Source organism: Periplaneta americana, chromosome 10 (genome assembly GCF_040183065.1).
Source record: "Periplaneta americana isolate PAMFEO1 chromosome 10, P.americana_PAMFEO1_priV1, whole genome shotgun sequence".
Lineage (NCBI taxonomy): Eukaryota > Metazoa > Arthropoda > Insecta > Blattodea > Blattidae > Periplaneta > Periplaneta americana.
In genome coordinates this window covers 29720990-29746675 of record NC_091126.1, presented here as the reverse complement: position 1 = coordinate 29746675, position 25686 = coordinate 29720990, and the positions used below count along the sequence as shown (strand labels likewise).

The following is a 25686-nucleotide window of genomic DNA, read 5'->3' as shown; positions in this document are numbered from 1 at the left end:
TCATCATATCCCACCTCCCTCAAATCCATTTTAATATTATCTTCCCATCTAAGTCTCGGCCTCCCTAAAGGTCTTTTTCCCTCCGGCCTCCCAACTAACACTCTATATGCATTTCTGGATTCACCCATACATGCTACATGCCCTGCCCATCTCAAACATCTGGATTTAATGTTCCTAATTATGTCAGGTGAAGAATACAATGCGTGCAGTTCTGTGTTGTGTAACTTTCTCCATTCTCCTGTAACTTCATCCCTTTTAGCCCCAAATATTTTCCTAAGCACCTTATTCTCAAACACCCTTAACCTGTGTTCCTCTCTCAAAGTGAGAGTCCAAGTTTCACAACCATAAAAACAACTGGTAATACTTACTTACATACTTACAAATGGCTTCTAAGGAACCCGAAGGTTCATTGCTGCCCTCACATAAGCCTGCCATCGGTCCCTATCCTGTGCAAGATTAATCCAGTCTCTATCATCATATCCCACCTCCCTCAAATCCATTTTAATATTATCCTCCCATCTACGTCTCGGCCTTCCTAAAGGTTTTTTCCTCCGGTCTCCCAACTAACACTCTATATGCATTTCTGGATTCGCCCATACGTGCTACATGCCCTGCCCATCTCAAACGTCTGGATTTAATGTTCCTAATTATGTCAGGTGAAGAACAAAATGCGTGCAGTTCTGCATTGTGTAACTTTCTCCATTCTCCTGTAACTTCATCCCTCTTAGCCCCAAATATTTTCCTAAGCACCTTATTCTCAAACACCCTTAACCTATGTTCCTCTCTCAGAGTGAGAGTCCAAGTTTCACAACCATACAGAAGAACCGGTAATATAACTGTTTTATAAATTCTAACTTTCAGATTTTTGGACAGCACACTGGATGATAAGAGCTTCTCAACCGAATAATAACACGCATTTCCCATATTTATTCTGCATTTAATTTCCTCCCGAGTGTCATTTATATTTGTTACTGTTGCTCCAAGATATTTGAATTTTTCCACCTCTTCGAAGGATAAATCTCCAATTTTTATATTTCCATTTCGTACAATATTCTGGTCACGAGACATAATCATATACTTTGTCTTTTCGGGATTTACTTCCAAACCGATCGCTTTACTTGCTTCAAGTAAAATTTCCGTGTTTTCCCTAATCGTTTTGTGTATTTTCTCCTAACATATTCACGTCATCCGCATAGACAAGAAGCTGATGTAACCCGTTCAATTCCAAACCCTGCCTGTTATCCTGAACGTTCCTAATGGCATATTCTAAAGCGAAGTTAAAAAGTAAAGGTGATAGTGCATCTCCCTGCTTTAGCCCGCAGTGAATTGGAAAAGCATCAGATAGAAACTGACCTATACTGACTCTGCTGTATGTTTCACTGAGACACATTTTAATTAATCGAACTAGATTCTTGGGAATACCAAATTCAATAAGAATATCGTATAATACTTCCCTCTTAACCGAGTCATATGCCTTTTGAACTCTATGAATAACTGATGTACTGTACCCTTATACTCCCATTTTTTCTCCATTATCTGTCGAATACAAAAAATCTGATCAATAGTCAATCTATTACACCGAAAACCGCACTGGTAATATAATTGTTTTATAAATTCTAACAGCGAAATTATGAATATTAACAAACACGCCAGAAAATAATGGTGTGATTTTATCCTGACCCATCTTGTTAATCACTGCTGTCCAATGTCATACATTATCTGCAAGAATGAGAGACACCCATACACTACAGCCTACACAGACAAATTCCTTCTCGCCGTAAAATATAAAAGTCCTTTGCACCCATTGTGGCACCTGACCATTTATGCAAAGGTTTCTCACTACGCGAGTTATTTCCTGAATGACTTCATTTTAGTGACATTTCACAGCAGCGCTACAAGTTATTTTTAATTTTATAAATCTAACACACAAATTACACACGTGGTAGTAACACCATGCAACACAGCATGTAGCAAACTGATAACACAGCAGTGTTCCACGCAGCAGCAGTAGTAGCTGATAAAAAATGCTACGTTCTGATTGGTTCAGAAGGGTGCACAGCATTCAACTTTTTCGTAAGGGTTTCCAATGCCAATAACAACTGTCAAGTGCAAGGTTAAAACGACCTAAGAATGCAAAACATATTTATTTATATATTTTAATGTACCGAGGTACATATGATATTTCCATGCAGATATTCTGCCTCATCATACGATGAAAGAGTAATGGAACGGAGAAAAATTCTCTCCGGCACCGGGATTTGAACCCGGGTTTTCAGCTCTACGTGCTGATGCTTTATCCACTAAGCCACACCAGATACCCATCCCGGTGTCAGACGGCGCTTATTCCGTCGGATCCCGGCCAACTAGTCACTCGTAACGAGTGCACCTCAGCACGTGTGGACTTCAGTCCTGCGTTCATAGACATCTGTGACGTAGTGCAGAGGGCGGCCACTAGAGGGAACCCAAGAGTTGGAACTTAAACTGAGACGATTCTGTCCGACACCGGGATGGGTATCCGGTGTGGCTTAGTGGATAAAGCATCAGCACGTAGAGCTGAAAACCCGGGTTCAAATCCCGGTGCCGGAGAGAATTTTTCTCTGTTCCATTACTCTTTCATCGCAAAACATATTATTCAACAAGTTTTCTTACTCTTTCTTCTTCTTCTTGACGAGCTCTCGCTGCATCTTTTCTGGCTTGTTTAAGAGCCAACTTGCGATCCTTTTCCTCTTGCTTGAATTTTAAAATTCTCGGATCTAGGCTGTAAGCATTGTCGACTAAATTTCGAATTCTACTCATTTCTTCCTTCTTGCGTTTCGCACGTGCTATCTTATTATTTTTCTCAATCCATTTCCGTTCGTCACGCCTAAAAAATAATAATACACAGAATTAGAAAGACGAAAGGAAATTTCACAAGATACATGATACTGCCATGCAGATTCACACGTCACCATCTCTTAACCTCCAAAATGGAGAAGACCTTAACAGCTGCTTTGTAGGCACCAGTTTCCCACTACTATGAGTGTATTTTGTAGTTCTCAGGTTATGTAAATCACGTTTCAAAATTATTTTTAAAATATGTTTTATTTAACGATACCTATATCAGTTCTGTTTTCGAATACAAAGAAAACACTGCAAAACCTGCAGCAGCGGTGTTCTATTTTGATGTTGCTTTCAACTGCAGAGTTTGTTAAACATGAAAATTCAACATGGGCAAGATGGCTAACAAATTACTCATTGAAATCTCTCATCCTCGCTGGATTTGAACTCACGATACTTATAATCTTTTCGCTGTAAGAAAAATCCTAATGTAAACAATAGCACATGACTGAAGTGAGGCTTCATTGGCCGCTGTTTGGCGCCATAGATTCTCAGTACGTGTTCCCGCCTACCGTTGTACATTCTATTTCATGTTAAACATTTCCCGTTATTCATCAAGTACGGTAGGCCTAACTTCACTACTATGTATTCGTTTGCTTAGGAAACATTTACTTTATAATTATTGTAATTAAAACTTACTTAAATCATTATATACATTTCAGACTATTTGTTTTTCCCCGCTTTTGAGAGGGTTTCCACTCTTATGTTTCATAACCACACACACACACCGAGGATGCAGAAACCATACTTCAGTACCACTACAAGCTCAAGTGACGCCAGCTTGTTACAAGAACAGACTACCTCGGTATTACTTTTGGTGTTCATCAGCGTTAATAGTACATAACAAAATATATAAAAGTAGCTCTTTTTACATAGCGATTTACATATGGGTGAACATATATGTTTCATCGTATTTAACAACTAGAATTCAATTTTTTATTTTCAAATAATACAAGATTATGGTTTCCAAATACGAACTATATTTTCCTGCGTCATGTGAGTGTTTCGACTGGGAGCCAATTACGGGTATGACAGCAACGTGCATGTGTTTACATTAGGATTTTTCTTACAGCGAAAACAGTATAGACCCAATGACTAGCATAAAAATCATTAGAGCCAGAGGACGACTTAAACCCTGCAAGACTTTTGAGAACCTCTTCTTAAAAAACGTGTTCAAATGTTTTTCAGTCACCAAACTTTTGTATGTCATTACATGTACTGTTCAAGGAAAAAAAAAAAATCTGTGCTGTATGAAGCGTCACCTACTTTCAATGTGTTGTTTCGGTTTACTAATGAAGAGTATGACTATGTTAAGAGACATAATTATAGTAGTAATTAATTAATGAAGGGCATGTAATATATTTTCTCTTAATATGAAGCCATATTCCGAAATTAGACCCAGCTGACAATAAACTTCACTTACATGCTTTTTATAACTTTAATATCGCAGAACTCAAGATTACAAATCAAACAAGTGGTGTTTGAATCCAACGTATTACTGAGAGAGACCATGTAACATGGTTGATTTTTCATGCTCATATAAAGAGGAGGTAGCATCATTGGCAGATTTCGTAAGGGTAATGCAAAACTTTATATTTGTTCTTTGTTTGATTTTCCAGTCTATTTTAAATATTGCAACAAGGTCACAAAATCAGGTGTAGCAAGCATCACATTATGCACGTGCAAGATGCCACATGCCAGACTGATTCAACACAGTCACGGTCATTCATCCCTGCAACTACTCATGCTGCATTGGTACCTATCCTGAGCATCAAATATAGTTTGATTTCATTTGAAGAGTCCACTGCAAGAATGATGGATATCATTTGGAATACATTTTGCAGGAGAAGAAATTGAAAGTTTGAAATGCTTAGCGCTCAAAGCTTAACTGTGATTTTCCGATCATTACTGGACAATGACTATCAGTGTTAGTGCCATATAACTCTGTATGTACATTTTATATGTCTTAAGCTATGCACTGACAGTCTTGGTTCATTTTCGACAAGAAAGTGACATCCATCATTCTTGCAGTGGACTCTTCAATTTTATTGCACCTCATGTGTGTAAATTTTATTAACATTGACCATTCGAGACTTTCAGTGAAAAGGAAAAAAGAAACAAAATGAAAAACTCTCAGTTTTATTAAAAAAAACACAACAAATAGAATATTCATAAACTCAATCCCTCCATCTACCATTCACTTACAATTCACCATTACCTTGAAAATAATAAATGTCCCCTGTGGGGGAGGGTACCATTAAAAGTTGGGAAACATTGACTTAACACATACATACAGTCGAACTTCGATATCTCAAGTACTTTCGGAAACTCATAATGCTTGGACTTATAAAAAATTCGAGATACAGAAAATATGAAAAAAATTTCAATACCATAAATTATTATTAATAACATTATAAGTATTACTGCTTAACTTTCAACATAAAGAAGTCCAGGTTTTACGGTAGTACAGAGACTTTCTTTGCTTGTAATGATTGCAGGGGTAAGATTAGTACTAATGGGTTGATTCCAGAAGGAAGGAAAATTCTAATGTAGCCCACAATGCTTGTAAAAGTAATGATATTTAATCACAGCCATTCAATTTTAATTACACATGTGTACATAACTTTCATTTTCACCTTAAAATCGAGTTAAAGAATATTCTTTCCTGCTGAGATGAGAAATATTCATCCAGATATCGAAAAAATCGAGTAATAGGGATATAAAAAGAGTATTACATGTAAATTATATATGAAGAGTCCACTGCAAGAATGATGGATGTCATTTGAAATACATTTTGCAGGAGAAGCAATTGAAAGTTTGAAATGCTTAGCGCTCAAAGCCTAAAGGCTCATTCACAATGAAAATTAAACATAACGTAATCGTTAACTTAAGAATATAAACATTACGGTAAAATCAAGAAGTCATACCATCATTCACGATGGAAACATAAACATAACCACAAACATACTTGGTAACCATGGAAACATAACAACGACGTCATTTCCTCATATTCTGTCGTATACTTCAGCGCTCCACGATTGTGTTCTGTTTGCAAATCACGTAAGCATAAGCATGAAAGTTTGGAGTTTGCAAACTTTCATGTTAACGTCTTACGGTAATGTTTATGTCAATGCTTATGTGAATCATTGTGAATGATCCCATTTGGTAGCCTGGGCGCAAACTTCTGTCTTTATGTTACGGTTATGTTTAATTTTCATTGTGAATTGGCCTTAACTGTGATTTTCTGATCATTACTGGACAATGACTATCAGTGTTAATGCCATATAACTCTCTATGTACATTCTATATGTCTTAAGCTATGCATTGACAGTCTTGGTTCATTTTCGACAAGAAAGTGACATCCATCATTCTTGCAGTGGACTCTTCACATGATACCGCCTGGAAATTAAAATTACTTCGAGGTATCGAAAAATCGAGTTAAAGAAGTTAGACTGTAGTAATCATTAGATAATTACCCTTGACCCTGGTCTTTTTCCTCTTCATCGAGGTATGAGAATTCTCTCCACGATTCGAAATTGTACCAAAAGGAGTAAAACTGCTCGACTCTCTCCCTCGTACTTGATTCATCCCCTAACTGAGGCACTGGCTGTTTCTCCGACCAGCGAGAATTGGTTTCAAAAACTCTTCCAAACACCTAAAAATCAAGATATACGGATCAAATGTGGAGACAAATAGGAAGGCAGAAAATAGGAAAGACTGGAGAAAGCTGGGTTTGCAGTGAAAGACCTGCCCTTGGACAGAACACAATGAATGAATGTACCACAAATATCTGGAACAATAGGGTCGACAGCTTAGAATCAACTTGCTCAGTTGGGACAAATACATACACTTTAAAATATCTATATTTAATCATGTTTTAGTGAATCTTTTCTTAACATAAAGATAAATTTGTTAGTTTTTAAATCAATTCAGTCTTAACCTATATGACAAGAAACAAGGATCATCATACACTGGCTGACAAGAAATATGGATTAGGTACTTGTTATAAATCATGAATGTAAATACAGGGAGAAATTATTATTTTTAAGCAATTTTTTAACAATTTTGACATAAATATGGTATTAACCCTCCATTAGGCATGTGGGTGACACTTGTCACCCAATGAATTTTGTTTAGTTGGTATTACTGTTTGGAAAGGGATGTACTTGCGTGGCTTCAGGTACCTTTCCAGTTTGCCACATAGGTCAGAATTATTTAGTTTCCAACTTTCAAGTGTCACTGTTGGTTGTAAGACACGACATGTGTTTTTCAACTGAGTGACAAAAGTCAGCTGCCTTTCTACGCTCCAGTCTTTGTTGTATTCAGTAAGTGCTTATATTATTTGAAATTAATTTCAATTATTACGCTCATGTGCGAATGTGATCCACAATAAAGAAACGTTTTATTGTTATTAGTAATGAATAGGGCTAGGATTTTGATGAAATTGCATCTTTTTTCTAGTAAGCCAGACACATTGCTGCTTTAGTATTTATATATGTGATAAACTGAGTGTTTTAAAACATATTTGTTAGGGCATTCTTTTGTATTTTTTACCTCTTACAAGTCATAAGAGCATTTTTTGTTTTATCCGGTCATTTTTGGGGTATTTTTATTTAATTTTGGCCGTAAATCCCCATTATTAATGTAAAATATTATTTATTTCCTTTGATATTTTCTCTACATATTTTTTCCATTAATACCATTATTTTGTATATTATTTTAATCGTTTTTGTACACAAATATTGTATTCTAGCATAGTACACCCCCACATAATGCATCAGTCCAACCACCCCTTTAATATAGACTCCTCTGTACCTGCTAGTTCTGGATAAGAGTGGCCTTGTGGTGGACTACATAGAACTACATCAGGTGAAATAATTAATTAAAGTGTACTACTTAGAAAAATTATGTAAAATTAAATAAACTTGAATGTTGGTACTAGAATGTAATTTAATTAACCTACTAGTCTAAATATTAATATTCCTACTAAGCCAATTATGTAAGATAAATTTTTAGGGCATTTTTAAAGGCATTTTTGAAAGATTTTTAGTTCATAAATGCATTGCTTTAGGACATTTTTTGCATGATTTATAGGTCATCAAAATCCTAGTTCTAGTAATGAAGTACAATATATTAAATTAGGCTGCCAATTTATAAACTATGACCTTTTATAATAAATATTAGGGGATTATTAGGGTTTCTTTCAGATATGTCGGTACAAAAGTTGAGAGAATATCAGACCCCCTGGTACTTTCAGGGTGGTTGGATGAGAGTGAAGAGGAGAGGTCTCTAGCTGAGGACGATTCCGACGGTGAAGAGGATGCCCTCACATAAGCCTGCCATCGGTCCCTATCCTGTGCAAGATTAATCCAGTCTCTATCATCATACCCCACCTCCCTCAAATCCATTTTAATATTATCCTCCCATCTACATCTCGGCCTCCCTAAAGGTCTTTTTCCCTCCGGTCTCCCAACTAACACTCTATATGCATTTCTGGATTCGCCCATACGTGCTACATGCCCTGCCCATCTCAAACGTCTGGATTTAATGTTCCTAATTATGTCAGGTGAAGAATACAATGCGTGCAGTTCTGTGTTGTGTAGCTTTCTCCATTCTCCTGTAACTTCATCCCTCTTAGCCCCGAATATTTTCCTAAGCACCTTATTCTCAAACACCCTGAAACTATGTTCCTCTCTCAGAGTGAGAGTCCAAGTTTCACAACCATACAGAAGAACAGGTAATATAACTGTTTTATAAATTCTAACTTTCAGATTTTTGGACAGCACACTGGATGATAAGAGCTTCTCAACCGAATAATAACACGCATTTCCCATATTTATTCTGTGTTTAATTTCCTTCCGAGTATCATTTATATTTGTTACTGTTGCTCCAAGATATTTGAATTTTTCCACCTCTTCGAAGGATAAATCTCCAATTTTTATATTTCCATTTCGTACAATATTCTGGTCACGAGACATAATCATATACTTTGTCTTTTCGGGATTTACTTCCAAACCAATCGCTCTACTCGCTTCAAGTAAAATTTCCGTGTTTTCCCTAATCGTTTGTGTATTTCTCCTAACATATTCACGTCATCTGCATAGACAAGAAGCTGATGTAACCCGTTCAATTCCAAACCCTGCCTGTTATCCTGAACTTTCCTAATGGCATATTCTAGCGCGAAGTTAAAAAGTAAAGGTGATAGTGCATCTCCCTGCTTTAGCCCGCAGTGAATTGGAAAAGCATCAGATAGAAACTGACCTATACGGACTCTGCTGTATGTTTCACTGAGACACATTTATTAATACTATTAATAGTAACTAATTCTATGTAGAATATGTATTTGTATTTTACTTCGTTTATTACGCTAATATACTGCCTACCGTACTTATATCAAATGCCATAATCATGTACTTCACACGTGCTCCCTGTCAATGTGACAGTAATTGTGGCGTGAATGGCGGAAGGATACAATTGGGGTTTGTTTATGTTAGGATCACTTTAAGAGTGGATGGAGTTTAGATTTATTTATTGATAAAAGTGTGATCAAAATATTTACTAATTATTGTACTAATATTTACATTGGGAGAGAGATGCCAGGCAAACAGATGCTATTGAAGTCATAGCAGTATTAGGTTTGCTATATTTGATAGGCAGCATGAAGTGCTCAAGAAAGAATCTGTATCAAATGTGGGATAATTCTATATAATGGCCCATCAACATTCAGCTCAGAGCAAAATATAGTCTATGCATTCGAATTTCACGATTTTATCGCTAATAACAAAAAAGCGACATGAGCGACTGTTACCACGTTATCATACAAAAATTAGCTAGTGTAATTTGTTTTATTCCAATAGCTGCGGCCCAGTTGGAATGGTTCCCTTGTAAGACCAACAATAAAGTCTTTAGCAGAAATTGTCTCGAGACAATTAAAAATGCCTTTGTAAGTAAGAGAACTTTTAGATGAAGACACTGAAAGCCAATTTTACCTCCAGAAGACATGCAACTAGTTTAGAAATCACTTCGTAACAAAATTCGAGACTCGAAAGTCATCCTCAAATGCCATTCTCTCAGAGAATTGGCAAGGTGAATATTATTCCCTACATAACCTCACTCTATCATCAAGTATTGAAGACAAAATCGCAACTCGCTTGTGAGCAGTGCTACTGAGAACTGAACCATATTCTAATGGATATTCTGTGGATAGTTGTAGATCTGCTGAAGATCAAATTTTCTCCATTAAATATTTATCTAACAATCTCTTCGATTACTGTCTCAAGACGACTTCTGGCCATATTGCTGACGTGTGATGACCTATCAAGAGCTCAAAGACCAGGAACCCGTCACCGGTCTACCTCTGATGGCATTCAGTTTTCTCTGGCAGGTACAAACTTCTCACAAATGTTACACAATATGCTGAATGTCCCTAAACAATGTACCCATCGTATTTATTTTATTTTATTGGCTTATTTTACGACGCTGTATCAACATCTAGGTTATTTAGCGTCTGAATGAAATGAAGGTGATAATGCCGGTGAAATGAGTTCGGGGTCCAGCACCGAAAGTTACCTAGCATTTGCTCGTATTGGGTTGAGGGAAAACCCCGGAAAAAACCTCAACCAGGTAACTTGCCCCGACCAGGATTCGAACCCGGGCCACCTGGTTTCGCGGCCAGACGCACTGACCGTTACTCCACAGGTGTGGACCCTATTGTATTAAAAATAAAACAATACTTCATATATTTCGAGTAATATGTATTGTGGGTCCCTATCATTACAGCATGGCGAGTCCTCAGGTTGCAGATCGAGGAGATGGCCTCCAGATATGGAGGGTAGCTGTGAATATATTGAATAAGCAGTCGCGGACAGCCGATTAGGGGTGGTCCTCCAGCTTGGGGTTGGGCGAAGGGCTAACAACCCTTCACCGTAAAAAACAACTTGTTACGAATCCTTCAAATAAGAACTGCACGCATTGTATTCTTCACCTGACATAATTAGGAACATTAAATCCAGACGTTTGAGATGGGCAGGGCATGTAGCACGTATGGGCAAATCCAGAAATGCATATAGTGTTTTAGTTGGGAGGCCAGAGGGAAAAAGACCTTTAGGGAGGCTGAGACGTAGATGGGAAGATAATATTAAAATGGATTTGAAGGAGGTGGGATATGATGATAGAGAATGGATTAATTTTGTTCAGGATAGGGACCAATGGCAAGCTTATGTGAGGGCGGCAATGAACCTCCGGGTTCCTTAAAAGCCAGTAAGTAAGTAATATGAAAAACCTCGCAATATCTTCTAAGTAAGAGCAACTTAACTTACCAAATTCCAATGAAAAACTTAAATAAAATGTTCACTTGTGACAGAATATGTGCCAGTCATTGATCAGCATCGACAGTGGCCATCCTACATTATAAAACTGATAACATAATAATGATATAAAACTTTGTCAGTTCATGTGACAAGATTATGAAGCACACAGACTGAAAAACAACACATGGAGCGGCATTTAAGAAATCATCTTGAAATATGTTAAGTTCTTTGTATTTTTTAAAAAATCCTACGTCTATACTGGTGTTTATTCATGATAAATTGAATTTTACCAAGAGCTCCACTCTTGTCAGTCAGTGTAGATAATGGCTTTCACCAATAAGGTAGTTGAATGAGAAAGAAAATTATCACCTCATAAAAATTATTTCTGGAATGTTCGCTGGCCGGAGGTATCGAATTGTCAAAGTATGGATCAACTGAATCATAAGAACGACGATTTCTTCCATTACCCAGGATCTCCCATGCTTTAGTTATGCATGTGAAGGAATCGTCGCTCTGAATATTTCCTTCTTCAACTCGGCATTTGTCTGGATGGTGATGCAATACTTTAGAACGATCTATGAAAAGGCAAGAGAACATATATATTATAAAATATAAAGTATTAAATGTAGATGTATAAAATTTCTAGCAATAAGAACTAAAGTTATCTATATTACAATTAACTGGTATATGTCAAGCATATTAAAGGAGTAGCTTTCACATTTTCATGAACTACATACATTTTCGGTTTTAGCAATGTCCTATATTATATATAACCTGAATTATAATCAGTGAAAAACAGCACTCCAGAAGTAAATTTCAAATGCTTATTCATCTTTTTAACTAGAACATAATTTTGGCGACATTATGTATAGAAAAATGATTAAATATAACTATCTAAATTAGATATATCCCAGGGAAAGGGGATTTTGTTACCTTAGAAATTACTAATGTGTAAATGACACCTTGTTTAAGGTTAGCTCAATGGCCAGATACTACCCCACAAACATCTGAAAAACATGCATTTCTTAAAAATATTAAGAATTTTCCTTCAGATCATCACAATAGTTCAACTGTTTGAATACCACTCAAAAGTAAAATGTGATAAATGACATAACACACATGTTAAGTCTAACATACGAGTTAAATATCTGACATATACTAACATTTTATGAATATTTTAGTTTTTTGACAAATTTTTCTCCAGGAGAGCATCAACTGTAGAACTGAATCTCAACATATGGTTGCAAAATAAAAAGATCATAAATTAATCACTGTGATTGTCTGAAATCTCAAATTTTAATGTTATACACTTACATGCTTTTCTTATATCTTCCTCAGTAGCCAAATGACGTAACTTAGACAATCCAAGGACAGCATAATGATCCTGGTCCTAAGATAAACAATGTGAATATAAGTGAACATATTTTGTAATTTATTCCTCTTAATTTATACATTAGAAGTGCAAATTATTGGTTTCTGCAAGGCTGCAGAATATGAGGATTATTCAGATATAAACTTCCGAAAGGCTGACAAAAAAAAATCCCATTGCAATAGCAATGAACATGGGAGTGGTGGTAGTAACAAGAAGAAGAATAAAGTGCATAAGGTTTTCTGATGATATGGGGTTGTAAGCAGAAGAGGAGATGATGATGATGATGATGATGATGATAAAGGATATGTTATTGGAGCTAAAAAAGTGACAGTTGTGAACTGTATGAGATGAACATCATGGTTATCAGAAGAAAAATAAAAAAGGTAAATGTGCGAATTCGAAATGAGGCAGTAGAACAAATACTTGAGGTATACTATTATTAACATGAGCAGGTGTCAGGAAGTCAACAGGAAGCTTTTAATAGGAAAAGAAGCATTTTCTATGGACCTCTGGAAAAATAACTAAGGAAGAGACTAGTGAAGTGCTTTATGTGGAATGTGGCATCGTATAGGACAAAACATGGACATTACGACAAAGTCAAGAGAAATGACTGGAAGTATTTCAATTCTGGATATGGAGGAGAATGGAGAATGCGAAATGGACAAAGTAAGAAATGAAGCTCAGCTAGAAAGGGTGGGTGAAGAAAGAATGATGCTGAAATTGTGCAGGAAAAGAAGAAGAAATTGACTGGGACACTGACTAAGAAGAAACTGCCTACTGAAGGAAGCACTGAAAAGAATGGTGAACAGGAAAAGTTTGGGCAATTAGAAGATATGAAATGATAGACAACATTAAGCTACTGCATATGGATTGTATCTGGAAAAGAGGAAAGATTGGAGAATAATGGGTTTTCAGTGCAAAACCTGTCCTTTGGCAGAAAACTATTAATAAATGACATAGCAAAATGTTACATGTTCAGCAGCCATCAGTAACTGGTTATTTCACTGAACAACAAACCACCACCAATTTGGTTCAGTGATATACGAGCAGCAACCATTTAAAATGGACCTTGCCACTGCCGCTCGCATAAGATGTGAGGTGCGTGCTGTGATTCGTTTCCTGCAAGCAGATGGACTTGGTGTCACTGAGATTCATCACTGATTATGTCATATGTACAGTGACAGTTCTGGGAGAAAATTCAGGATGGGTGCATGACAAAGGGGAACAAAGATGATACTCATCATGTCTAATGAATTCGTTCAAAAACTCGACCAAAATAATAATAATAATAATAATAATAATAATAATAATAATAATAACAACAACAACAATAAAGATTTATTTAACCTGGCAGAGTTAAGGCCATACAGCCTTCTCTAACACTCAACCAGGAGTAAAAACTGCGTTACAAAAACACTACAAATTTACGAAGTACACTACAATTTTACACACAAAACTGAATAAGATAATAATAATAAAATGTAAACAACAAGTAAGAAGAAATCAAACATAATATATAACATAGAGAAAGAAAGGAAAAAGCATAATAAAATGTGAACAGCAGGTCAAAATAAATGAGGCATACAAAGTATAAAAAAAATAAGACAATTATTGATAATAATAATAATAATAATGATAAAAAATAAGAATAGTAATAATAATAATAATGATAATAATAATAATAATAATAATAATAATAATAATAATAATAGGCCTAATAGTAATAATAAAATAGTGCAGTACAAAGCATACAATGAATACAATATTTTTAAGTACACACAGTAAGGAAAATTATGATTATATATAGCTCAACTTATCACATAAGAGATATACCATTATCGGAAAATATGAAAACAAAAATATAAAATAAGTTAAATATCACTAGAATATAAAAAAAAAATTGTGAATACGTGGAAACATGCAATACAACACTTGTCATAATAGTAAGTTAGTTTGGCAACTCGTCATAAGATAATTTTCTAACTTGGATTTGAAAGATTTCAATGTTCGGCAGCCCTTGACTTCAGGCAGCAGAGAGTTCCAGTGACGAGAGGTAGCAACAGTGAAAGATGAGGAATATAGAGATGATGTGTGAAGTGGAATTTCTAGCATGTTATTGCATTGTGATCGAGCATATAAGCATATTAATTTGTACGTAATAATTGATTTCTCTGATACAAACATTTTGAAGACATAATATCAATCCATTTCACTTGGCACTCCTTTTAGATAAGAAAATAAAGAAGGAAATCGTTTTTGGAGATCATTCAGATGTTTTGAATAAATTACCATTACGAGTGTGTTTTTCAATGAAAGCATATTACGAGAGTAAAAATTGATTATATTTCAAAATACAACAAATTCCACTATTTGGGACATCTGGCTGACATCTACGGCTGACCACTAGGATCCAGAATACAAAGCAGAGGTTAAATTAAAAATACAATATGATTGCAGAGAGAATACGGAACAATTATAAATTTAAAAATAAAATACAATTTGATTTCGGAGAAACATGAGATGAAAGTACATTGAAGAGTAATGAAATGAAGTAAAAAATATATTACATAGTATTATACATAGTAATATAGTATAGTAATTTCAAAATATAAGTGTATTGTAAACAAATACACTGATTTCAGGAAAACACATTCTCTGTATGAAGCAAAAAACACTTTTTCCATAAATATCTTGACATTACTGTAACATTAAAACAATGTATGTTTATGCTATAATGAGAACAAAATAAGCAAATAAAATTACCGAGTAACTATCTTTAACTTACCTTCCACTGTTTAGGATCGAGATTTCTCAAGTAATTTGCATCAGGGTCTATACGTGTCGGTGAAATATCTCCTGAGTCAAGATCTCCTAATTGAACATCTTCCGAGTCTTCATCCGTTAACTTAAATCGATTTGATTTCGGTTTCACTTCCCAAAGTTCTAAGAAGACAGGTCCGACACACTCCAGTGGTCGCTGCTCTATCGCTGCAAAGCAAGATGAAATATTGATGACTTTTATTCAGGGTAACATATGACACATCTTCCCCATCTGTTTGCAAAAAAATTATTGTGATGTCAGAGCATAATACCGAAATGTATAAATATATGGTGTTGCATTATATTGTACTGCACTTAATTGCATTTCATTGCACTGTACAGACCCACAAACAAAATTTGGGTCGACTCTTATTGAACATCCTTACTAGAGATGGGATAAACTGTTCTTTTTAAGAAACAATTTCGACTGTAACTGTTTCATGAACGAAGCTGTTCCAAAATAACAGTTTCAAAGAAACAGTTTCAGAAGAATATGTGTACAACATCAGTACCAACTGTTCCAAGTGTTCCAACTTCTCATCTACTTCAGGAACATGTTTCAAAGCCCTTGAATCGACTTTAAATCAGCTGTTCAGTGTATTATGGCGACGAAAGTCATTTTTCGTACGTTACTGTTAAGGGTACAGTAAATAACTACAATTAAAAATGAATCGATTTTAGTAAAAATAATGCATATAACCCTAGGAGAATTTAATAATGACATTAGCCGATGATATTTTTTGCGGTATATTAATAATTAACACTATGTTAGGGCACCATTAGCATATTCTCCATCAGTGGACAGCTAATAATTAGGAGATTTATTAGGGAATTTGATTCGTACAATTAAATTGCGCGATCCTACATAGGCTACTGTTGCACGAAGGCTGTGTGGAACATGGATAATATTATATCTACTTTCGATTGGAGGTCAATGATAGCGCTACACGTGACCTTTGCAGACAACAAAGAAGAGGAAAACTGTTTAGAAATTGAACTGTTCATCTCTTGGAACCATGTGGGACGTTGAAGTGATCATTGGAGCAGTGTAACTCTCTTCGGAACAGTTGGAACAGGTTATATCACGAAACTGTTTCGTATCGAAACAGTTTCAAATAAACTGTTCCAGTTATTTTTACCCATCTCTAATCCTTACAGAGCGCGATTCACAAAGTTCCCTGTCAGTATAACATTGGACCCGGACCGTCGATCATGAGCAGATCGATATGCTGTGTGGAGGAGAGGATTTCTGTCTTGTCGTAATAGCTCAGGCTGTTATACTATCTGACTGTCGTGTAGAAAAGTATGGGTTTGGGCCACACTGACAGCAGGATTTTTTTACATGAATTTTTATTAAGACATCTGTGACCGAAGTTTCATTTTGTTTGTTTCCATATGTAGAATAATTATTTCCCATATTTTGTGCGATTTATTTGGCTTGACACTGCAGAGAACAATAAAAAAAGAAAGATAAATTGGAAGATCCAATTTGTCTTCCAAATAAAAAAAATAATCATAACGAAAACTTGACCCCACAGCTCATTCTGATTTTTTTTCTTAGTAGGTTATTTTATGACGCTTTATCAACATCTTCGGTTATTTAGCGTCTGAATGAGATGAAGGTGATAATGCCGGTGAAATGAGTCCGGGGTCCAGCACTGAAAGTTACCCAGCATTTGCTCATATTGGGTTGAGGGAAAACCCCAGAAAAAACCTCAACCAGGTAACTTTCCCCAACCGGGAATCGAACCCGGGCCACCTGGTTTTGCGGCCAGACGCGCTAACCGTTACTCCACAGGTGTGGACATTCTGATTTTGAGGGGGCTCATTTTCGAACAACTCGCGTCCCCTCTCCAACTTTTCCCAGATATTCTCTATTACTTTCAAATCTGGCGACTTAGGTGGCCAGGTGATCACTTCGATCTTGGACCTCCCCGACAACCAAGTTTGAACAGCCTGTCCTATGTGCACTGAAAAGTTATCCTGCTGGAATAATAATGTTTCTTAGTTGGATGGGAAGAACACATTCTTCAAAATGTGTCTATACTGCGCTAAATCCAAGTGACCATAAATTTTCTCTAGGACACTTGCCCCATACCGAGATATCCAGCCCCAGCATCCTGTTTGCCCTACCAACATCATAATAATCACACTGGATCACCAAGGCCAACGGTCTGCAGCGAAGTGTGTTCAAGTATAGCGTGTTACTTTAGTGGAGAACACTGGGATAAAATGACACGTCAACTACCCGCCATTGCAAAAAAAAAAAAAACTTTTTCTCATAGGCAATAAAATACTCATTACAGCGTTTAATAATTCATTCGACTTTAAACCATCTGGAGAAACTTTAGTGTATACCATTGAATTGCAGATTCTGTCAAAGCAATTGCCATTACACTGTTACAAAGCAAAATTATAACTGCTAACTACAAAATGGTGCAGCTAGTCCATATCGTGTTTGTTAAACAACGAACTTTTAACGGGGATAAATGAGTGCCTCCATTAATAAAATATAACACATTTCAGGTAATGTTTAAACAAGTGAAAGAACAGAGTGCATTCATAATTCAATATTTTATATTTGAAATAATTGCACATGACTGCACTTTTATTTAGTTCCTGTAAAGAAGCATAATGATCTAGCCTACCATTATATATAAAAATAATCCATTCAACAAAATTACGCAAATGAGTCCACTAATACATTACATTCTTTAAATTAAGATTAATGTCAATGTTCAGAGAAAAAAAAAACTTGCTAATAGCAAACTAGGAACTACAAGAAATAACACAATATAAAATATCTCAAATGTACCTACTAGCCTATATAAAGTAAGTCAAGCCAGAATTTAATTTATTTTCTCCTGGCATAGAACATTATTATGCAATTTAAGGTGATAAAAAGGATTATGGAGCTCACCATTTTTAAATCTTACAGGAGGCCTTCTTAAAGGAAAGAAAAATTATTAACAGATCATACGTGGATATGTTTGAAATGCATATTTTTTGTATCCTAGATCTATTTTATTTGCCAAGATTAAAATGAAAATCCTCAAATAGAAACCACAGTTTTTTTTTACACATTGTTTACATTCAATGTGTCATTATACCCTACTAATCAAACGACAAACTGCCACTGAAACTACCAAGTTCTACGGTGCAGGAATCTGTCACAGGTTAGGTTAGGTTCGTTTAGTTTAGGCTTTTGGTATGCCTTGCATATACAAATCTGTGAGAGGTTAAGCTTAGTTTAGGCTTTTGGTATGCCTTCCATATACTAAGTGAAGTGAAATGTGCGTTCCGCATTCCTTTTGAAGTGTTCTACCTCCTTATTTCACGTGTTAAATGATCACATTAAAGTTACCTACACCGATCAATATTCTTTTCGATTTTTAGCTATTTTCTAATATGAATAATTTTCAGGGGGAAAATTGTACCGGGGCCGGGTATCGATCCCAGGACCCTTCGCTTAGCGCATGAATGCTCTACTACTGAGCTACCCCAGGAACTATACACGACATCGTCACAATTCTTCCCTTTATATCCACACAACACCCCAGGAATTATACATGACACCGTCACATTTCTTCCCTTTATATCCACATATTTGAGTTGTGTGGAAGAATTGTGACGGTGTCACGTATAGTTCCTGGGGTAGCCCAGTCAGTAGAGTATTCGTGCGCTAAGTGAAGGGTCCTGGGATCGATACCTGGCCCCGGAACAATTTTTCCCTTGAAATTATTCAAGCCTGCTTCACAGGGAACTTCTACCTGAAGCCAGATTTGCATATTATTTTCTGATATGTTTTCAAGTCAACTGATGTTCTGTATAAATTCTTGACATTCCAAGCTACCTTCCCTCTGAAAATTAGACCATTTTCAAAATTTTCTCGAGAAAACCTTCATTGTCGCGTGCTATAGAAAACATGGCAAGTTCATCAAATATACCAATTCAGTGAATGGTGAGACATTTACTTCACATCTACAAGACGTACACACATTGTCCATTAAAAAATTAGTCTCCTGTCAGAAGGATTAACATGTAATATAGATATTAGGCCTAAGATCTTCTATTCATATTACATATTTTAATAAATTGTGAAATAGATTCACACACATCTAGCATATTAGGCCTATACTAGAACTGTGACAATCGAGAAGTTCCATAATCCTTCTAGCCTGAAGTGGTCTGTAAGATAAAGTTTCACAAAATACTATTTCCATTTTTTTTTGTATCTTAACTGAAAATGTAATAATTCTTTACAATTGCGATACCACAGGAAGGCAGCTCTGCCGACCAATATGCATATATATACATATACAAAAAGCCTCAAATAACCAAACCTCATCTCTCACTGATACTCGACATTGCGATAACTCCTTTCTCTCTATGTGCGTACAAAAAACTTACATGCAAGAATGCGATCTCGCCTCCCCGCGACCACCACTTTCACAGCAACTTTCCACCTTTATTCCGGTGAAAAATTGGCGTCGCCACTCATTTTGTCTTTTGTTGACTCAACTAGAAGACACCTTTCTTTGGTAAAGCAACTGAGTGAAACCAGTGCTCAGATAGTTCCTAACCCAACCTAACGTGTCTTCTTTGGCAAAGCAACTCCGTGAAACTAGTGCTGAGATTAGTTCCTAACCAAACCTAACGTGTCACAGATTCGTATATGCAAGGTATATAAGCGAAATACGAAGGGAACTACCTCAGCACTAGTTTAGCCCTTCTTTCTATGGATGTTAATAAATCCTCAGTGAACTATTTTGTGAATACCGGTAATATTATCGCTTTATTCACTCTCTGAATTAAAATTCAACAGAGTTCAAAGTTCGAGGCATAAAGCTATTTACACACGCACGACTATTTTGCGGTAACAAAACATTAGAAGCACGAATAAAAATAGAATATCCATAAAAATATTTATGGTTATCTCATACAATATTTACAAACTCTAGCACATGCACTTATAAATAAACAAACCACTAATTTTCGACGTATGGTGATCCATGTGCCAATTATTTATATAAGTCACGGGGAATTTTTAATTAACAGATTAATTTCATATTCCAAATGCACATTTCACTTCAATACCAGGCATAATATCACTTAGAGGTTGTGTTTCTCACAATACTGTTCTTGAAGGATAAGTACTTAACAAAATTTTCAAATTGACGATCGCACCGCGCACTTTTCTGCATGTGCACCAACCTCATAATGTATTAAAATAAAATTGCAAACAACAGAACATCATTTATGCATCAGTAAAGATATTTACGTCTATAATAACCCTCATTCTGTGTCAGAATAAGTAATTCTGTAAAGTAAATAATAAATTCGAAATTTTATAGCTGCTTGTTAAAATTATTTACTAAATTATAATATACATAATATTGGCGACACTAGATTTTTTTGCATAACAGACTACAGCGCCTCCATGGAAGAATATCACGAACGTCAACAACAGTGTTGCCAAATGTGCAATTTTACAAAATTCTGATCACATAGAGATGTGATCCATGAACTGAATATAGTGTGTGTGGGTTTCCTTTGTCTGGAGATCGAAGTAGAGGTACATCTTTGATGAGATGGAGAGACCAACTTTATTCTCTTGAAGACGGAACAGGCCAACAGGCCTGAACCTTGAATTGGATGATGATGATATTGAAAGATTCAAGTTTAAAATGCGCATCAATTTTGAATGCGTAAAGTAGAAAGAAAAGTTGAACCGTGTAGGTGTAGATGCACCTATAAGTGCGCACAATGTGCATTGAGAGATGCACCTATAGATATAAGAGTAGGCAGAAGTTTCGAAGATATGTTTATTTCTCGTACGATTCTGTAGAGGCGCTGATAGTATTCAATCCACCGAGACAGGTAGCTTTAGTTGGGGTTAATTTCCTAAAGGTTTGCTAGTTACAAGAAAGACAAATCATGTTAATGTCGGGCGAAGAATGCACGGATAAAATTAAGATGGCCGAATTGCGACAGAGAAGTGGTGTTGCTAGTTTTGTGAAGAGCTTGTATTATGACCCATTTAAATGGTATGACTACATTTGCTTGGATTGGAGTAGTATAGTGTTAACGATTTTTGGGTGGCATTGTGTTTTATACTTGATTGTCACTTAATATTTTGTATTAGTTTTTGTTCACTTTTAGGTTATTTCATGACTAGCCAGCATGGTAATTCATGTATGTAGCAGTGGCAGAATATTACTTCAGTGCATATCTTTAATACAAATTTTCTTTTCATATTCAGTAAGCTTATTATCTATATCGCATAAGTAAATCTAAAATTTCATTATGTTTATTAATAGTAGTGTGGTTAGTGTGTGCTTTTCATTTTCTGTGCTGTATTAACTTAGTAGGCCTATCCTTTCTATCGACGTTATGGATATCAAGTTTTTAATTTTGCATCATTTCTATTAATTTAATGGAAATCGAGTTTTAAATTTCTCTGGGAATGTTCTAAAACTTTGATAAACTTTCAATTTTTATTTCTGAAATCAATTTTTCCACCTTCGACCGGTATTTTAATTTGTCAGGAAACAGGATGGGCTAGGTTTTGGATCATCTTGAAAAGTGGTTTGATTTCAGTCAAGATTCATTTTACAAACTCAGTTACCAATTGAATCTTTAAGAACCTTTTGAAATTCGGGAAAATTTTAGATCATGGAATGCACCTACCAAATTATGTCTTAAAATACTAAAAAGTGCAGATTTGTCTGCGTTTGTCGAATGCGCATCATTATATTTACGAAAAGGCACTTTTCAGTGCCAATAATTTATTTTGTGTGCACAAGGTTGGAATTTTGAAGAGGGAAAGGGTGCAATCCATGTTCTGGAGTTTATCCAGCATTTGTTTATTCAGTGTGTTGCAAAATATTTTGAACAAAGAAAGGAACGGGCTAAAAGTAGAAATGGTGAAGGCTGAATTGTTTGTGTATTTTAACTAACATACAGTATGAAATATACAGAGTTCGCAACATTTCTAAAAACCGTCAATGGAAAAAGTAACTTATTAAAGCTGGAAAGTCAGAGAAGATATATAACTTCAAAATTAAAACTTCGAACTAATATGCAGCAGCACTGTTCATTGAATTCAAAGGCTTGGGCTCAATTGTGAGATGCATACAATATTATATTTTCCTATACTGGTATGTAGTGTTGTCCCTAAATACATACCGGTAGTTAAATGTATATAGGTCTAGTAATAATAATAATAATAATAATATATATATATATATATATATAACCCTTGGCAAAATGGCAACATGGTGCGAAAGACATGGTTTTCAAATTAACCCTAACAAATCAGAGCTCATGGTATTCAGAAATGGTGGCAGAATTTCAAACGACCTGTACATCAAGATCAACAACGAAAGTATAAGAATACCTCGGGAAGTGAGGTACCTAGGAGTCATACTCCAACCGACGGGGAAAAGTTTCACAAGACACGTCACAGAAAGAGCAGCGCTGGCAACAAGAGGAATAAACGAAATATTACACATCAGACTCCTCTCACTAGAAACGGCAATAAAGCTTTTTCACGCAAAAATAGTGCCCATGCTGTGTTACGGAATCGAAATCATATGGCCAAGCCTTAATGTAGCAAACCTGGCCATGCTGGAAAAAGTGCAGGCAAGATTTCTAAAGAAGGCACTAGGAGTGGCAACAACAACACCATCCCGACTCACGTATGAATTAACAAGAGAACCATTCCTCATTGAAGAACTGAGGACCAACTTCCTCCTGCCATCCACTGCTGAGACTGAGACTGCTATATGCAAAGAAGTCAGAAATCTGGAGAGACTTTTACCACAGTCTACTATATACAGTCGCGAAGCTCAATATGTAGTAAAAATGCAAACATGGGTAGTTGCCCACCACTAGAATCGCTACTGTCGCCTCATCATCGCAGATCTCTCTCCTAGCAGCCGACAAAATATGTTACGCTTTTGTTGTCGTGTTCTTTTGGAAAAATTAACACCTTCCATTAATGAAATATTAAATGCATAAAGTTAATTTATTATTTTAATGAAGTATATTAAATTCCAACATAAACTCGAAGATACCTGCAAGAAATAAGTTAATTTAATTTTTGTTTGTGCAAAACAAACTGAAATTTACTATAATAGCTTCACTCATTCAAGATTATAGCGATAATTAACTATGAGACCAATAAATATTAATTTGCATTTCTCTTTACAACAATAATAATGGAAATATGAATTAATGGAGTAACTTACGTGTACCGGTACTAGTAGTGTATGCTTACGTAGTTAACAAAGTGGGATGAGGTTAAGCAATAATAATCACACCAGAATTCGAAATAAAACGTGATCAATAAATTTTATTGTAACAGACTTTTTCTACGTCTCTAGTAAAGCAACAAATAAAAATAACAACAAAATTAACAGCTATAATTAAAAACACATCCTTTGAAAAAAAATAGGCCTAACAATAATAATCCCACCAAAATTGAAAATAAAACGTGATCAATAAATTTCATTAAAACAAACTTAATTTTTCTAAGTCTTTAGTAAAATAACACATAAAAATAATAACAAAATTAATAGCTACAATTAAAAATATATCCTCTGAAAAAAAAAAAAGTAGACCTAACCTTTATTTCTCTGGAAATTTAGCAGCCTAAGTGACAGAACTTTAACCGGTATTTAATGTCCTTTCGGTTAGACTGAAACATTTCATTGTGAAATTTAAGGATATAATGTATTCTAACAGTCACAAAGAACTTCAAAATTAAGAGTTTTGTTTCTGCACAGCATTCTTGTGGAAACCCAGGAACCTTTCTGAATCTTTCGGAAATCGGACAAAGGATAACTCTGGCCTCTTTCTCTTACTGCTGCTACAATTTATAGCACTACAAACGTCTCCTCCTTGTCCCATATTATTATTCAAATTATTATATTTTAACCATTAACATTTTCATTACAACCAATAACGAACATTTCACAAGCATCAATGTGAAATACGCAACGAGCTAGCACTCGATAGAAATACGACACAGTCCAAAGTCGACCATGGACAGTCTATTGTTTCTAGTTGCTAACCGCTTGGAGTGCTTTATCACGAGATTTGCAAAAAAACACCTCAAGCTTCGCGACTGTATATAGTAGACTGTGCTTTTACTGCAGCGAAGCCATGACAAACCGAGAATGGACAGGACCAAACAGGAAGGAAAGGCACATAATAACGAGACTAGCGGTACACGGCTTCCACCATACCTTGTGCATAACAAAAAAATTCCACGACCCAGACGATTTGTGCATATGCGAACTCTGCGGTAATAAATGTGAACGATATCACATTGAAAGCTCCAAAAGAAGAACTAAATCTATCTTGCAGTATGCGGGCGCAGAATAAGATAGCCACAGATCACATGAGAGACTTCTTCCATGCACATACGTACGCATTTCACTGTTCATATATATATATATATATATATATACATGTATAGTATTCTGCCCAAAGACAGGTCTTTCACTGCAAACCCAGCGTTCTCCAATCTTTCCTACTTTCTGCCTTCTTCCTAATCTCCGCCTGTGATTCACATATCTTAATGTCGTCTATTATCTGATATCTTCTTCTGCCCCAAAATCCTCTTCACCATTCCTTCCAGTGCATTCTTCATTAGGCAGTTTCTTCTCAGTCAGTGACCCAAACAATTCTTGTTTCTCTTCCTGATCAGTTTCAGCATCATTCTTTCTTCACCCACTCTTTTCAACACAGCTTCATTTCTTATTCTGTCTGTCCATTTCACACATTCCATTCCTCTCTATATTCACATTTTAATTAATTACAGTCGCTTCTCTTCACTTCGTCGTAATGTCTGTGTTTCTGCCCCATACAATGCCACTCTCTTCACAAAACACTTCACTAGTCTCTTCCTTAGTTCTTTTTCCAGAGGTTTGCAGAAGATGTTTCTTTTTCTATTAAAAGCTTCCTTTTCCATTGCTATCTTTCTTTTGTCTTCCTGGCAGCAGCTTATGCTGAATGAAATGAAGGTGATAATGCTGTTGAAATGAGTCCAGGGTCCAACACAGAAAGTTACCCACCATTTGTTCATATTGGGTTGAGGGAAAATCCCGGGAAAAACCTCAACCATGTAACTTGCCCTGAATGGGATTCGAACCCAGCCACCTGATTTCGCAGTCAGATGCACTAACCATTACTCCACAGGTGTGGAAGACACACTCATTGAGGGTAGTGACTATACCTGGGTTCACCTGTATGCTATTGGGGCAGAATATTCACAAGGAATAGTAGAAGTAAGTCTGCAAT

The 25686-nt window shown here is 35.8% G+C and overlaps 2 protein-coding genes across 11 annotated transcripts in view; one reads left to right on the top strand and one right to left on the bottom strand.

The window, feature by feature from the left end:
- The window catches only part of LOC138707530 (dnaJ homolog subfamily C member 2), a 39471-nt gene extending 18674 nt beyond the window's left edge, over positions 1 to 20797 (bottom strand). The window contains exons 1-6 of the mRNA XM_069837064.1: positions 20365 to 20797; positions 15344 to 15546; positions 12501 to 12576; positions 11556 to 11761; positions 6354 to 6532; positions 2650 to 2863 (exon numbers count right to left, since the gene is read on the bottom strand). Coding sequence (XP_069693165.1) covers positions 2650 to 2863; positions 6354 to 6532; positions 11556 to 11761; positions 12501 to 12576; positions 15344 to 15546; positions 20365 to 20392 — 906 coding nt within the window. The 5' untranslated portion in view covers positions 20393 to 20797. The remainder of the gene's footprint in view (positions 1 to 2649; positions 2864 to 6353; positions 6533 to 11555; positions 11762 to 12500; positions 12577 to 15343; positions 15547 to 20364) is intronic.
- Positions 20798 to 20854: 57 nt separating this feature from the next.
- The window catches only part of LOC138707531 (N-acetylglucosamine-6-sulfatase-like), a 58621-nt gene continuing 53789 nt past the window's right edge, over positions 20855 to 25686 (top strand). For 7 of the 10 annotated variants that reach the window (XR_011334262.1, XR_011334263.1, XR_011334258.1 and 4 more), the window contains exon 1: positions 21265 to 21425. The gene's annotated coding sequence lies outside the window, so the exon portion shown is untranslated. The other 3 variants (XR_011334260.1, XR_011334261.1, XR_011334259.1) reach the window with 3 other exon arrangements.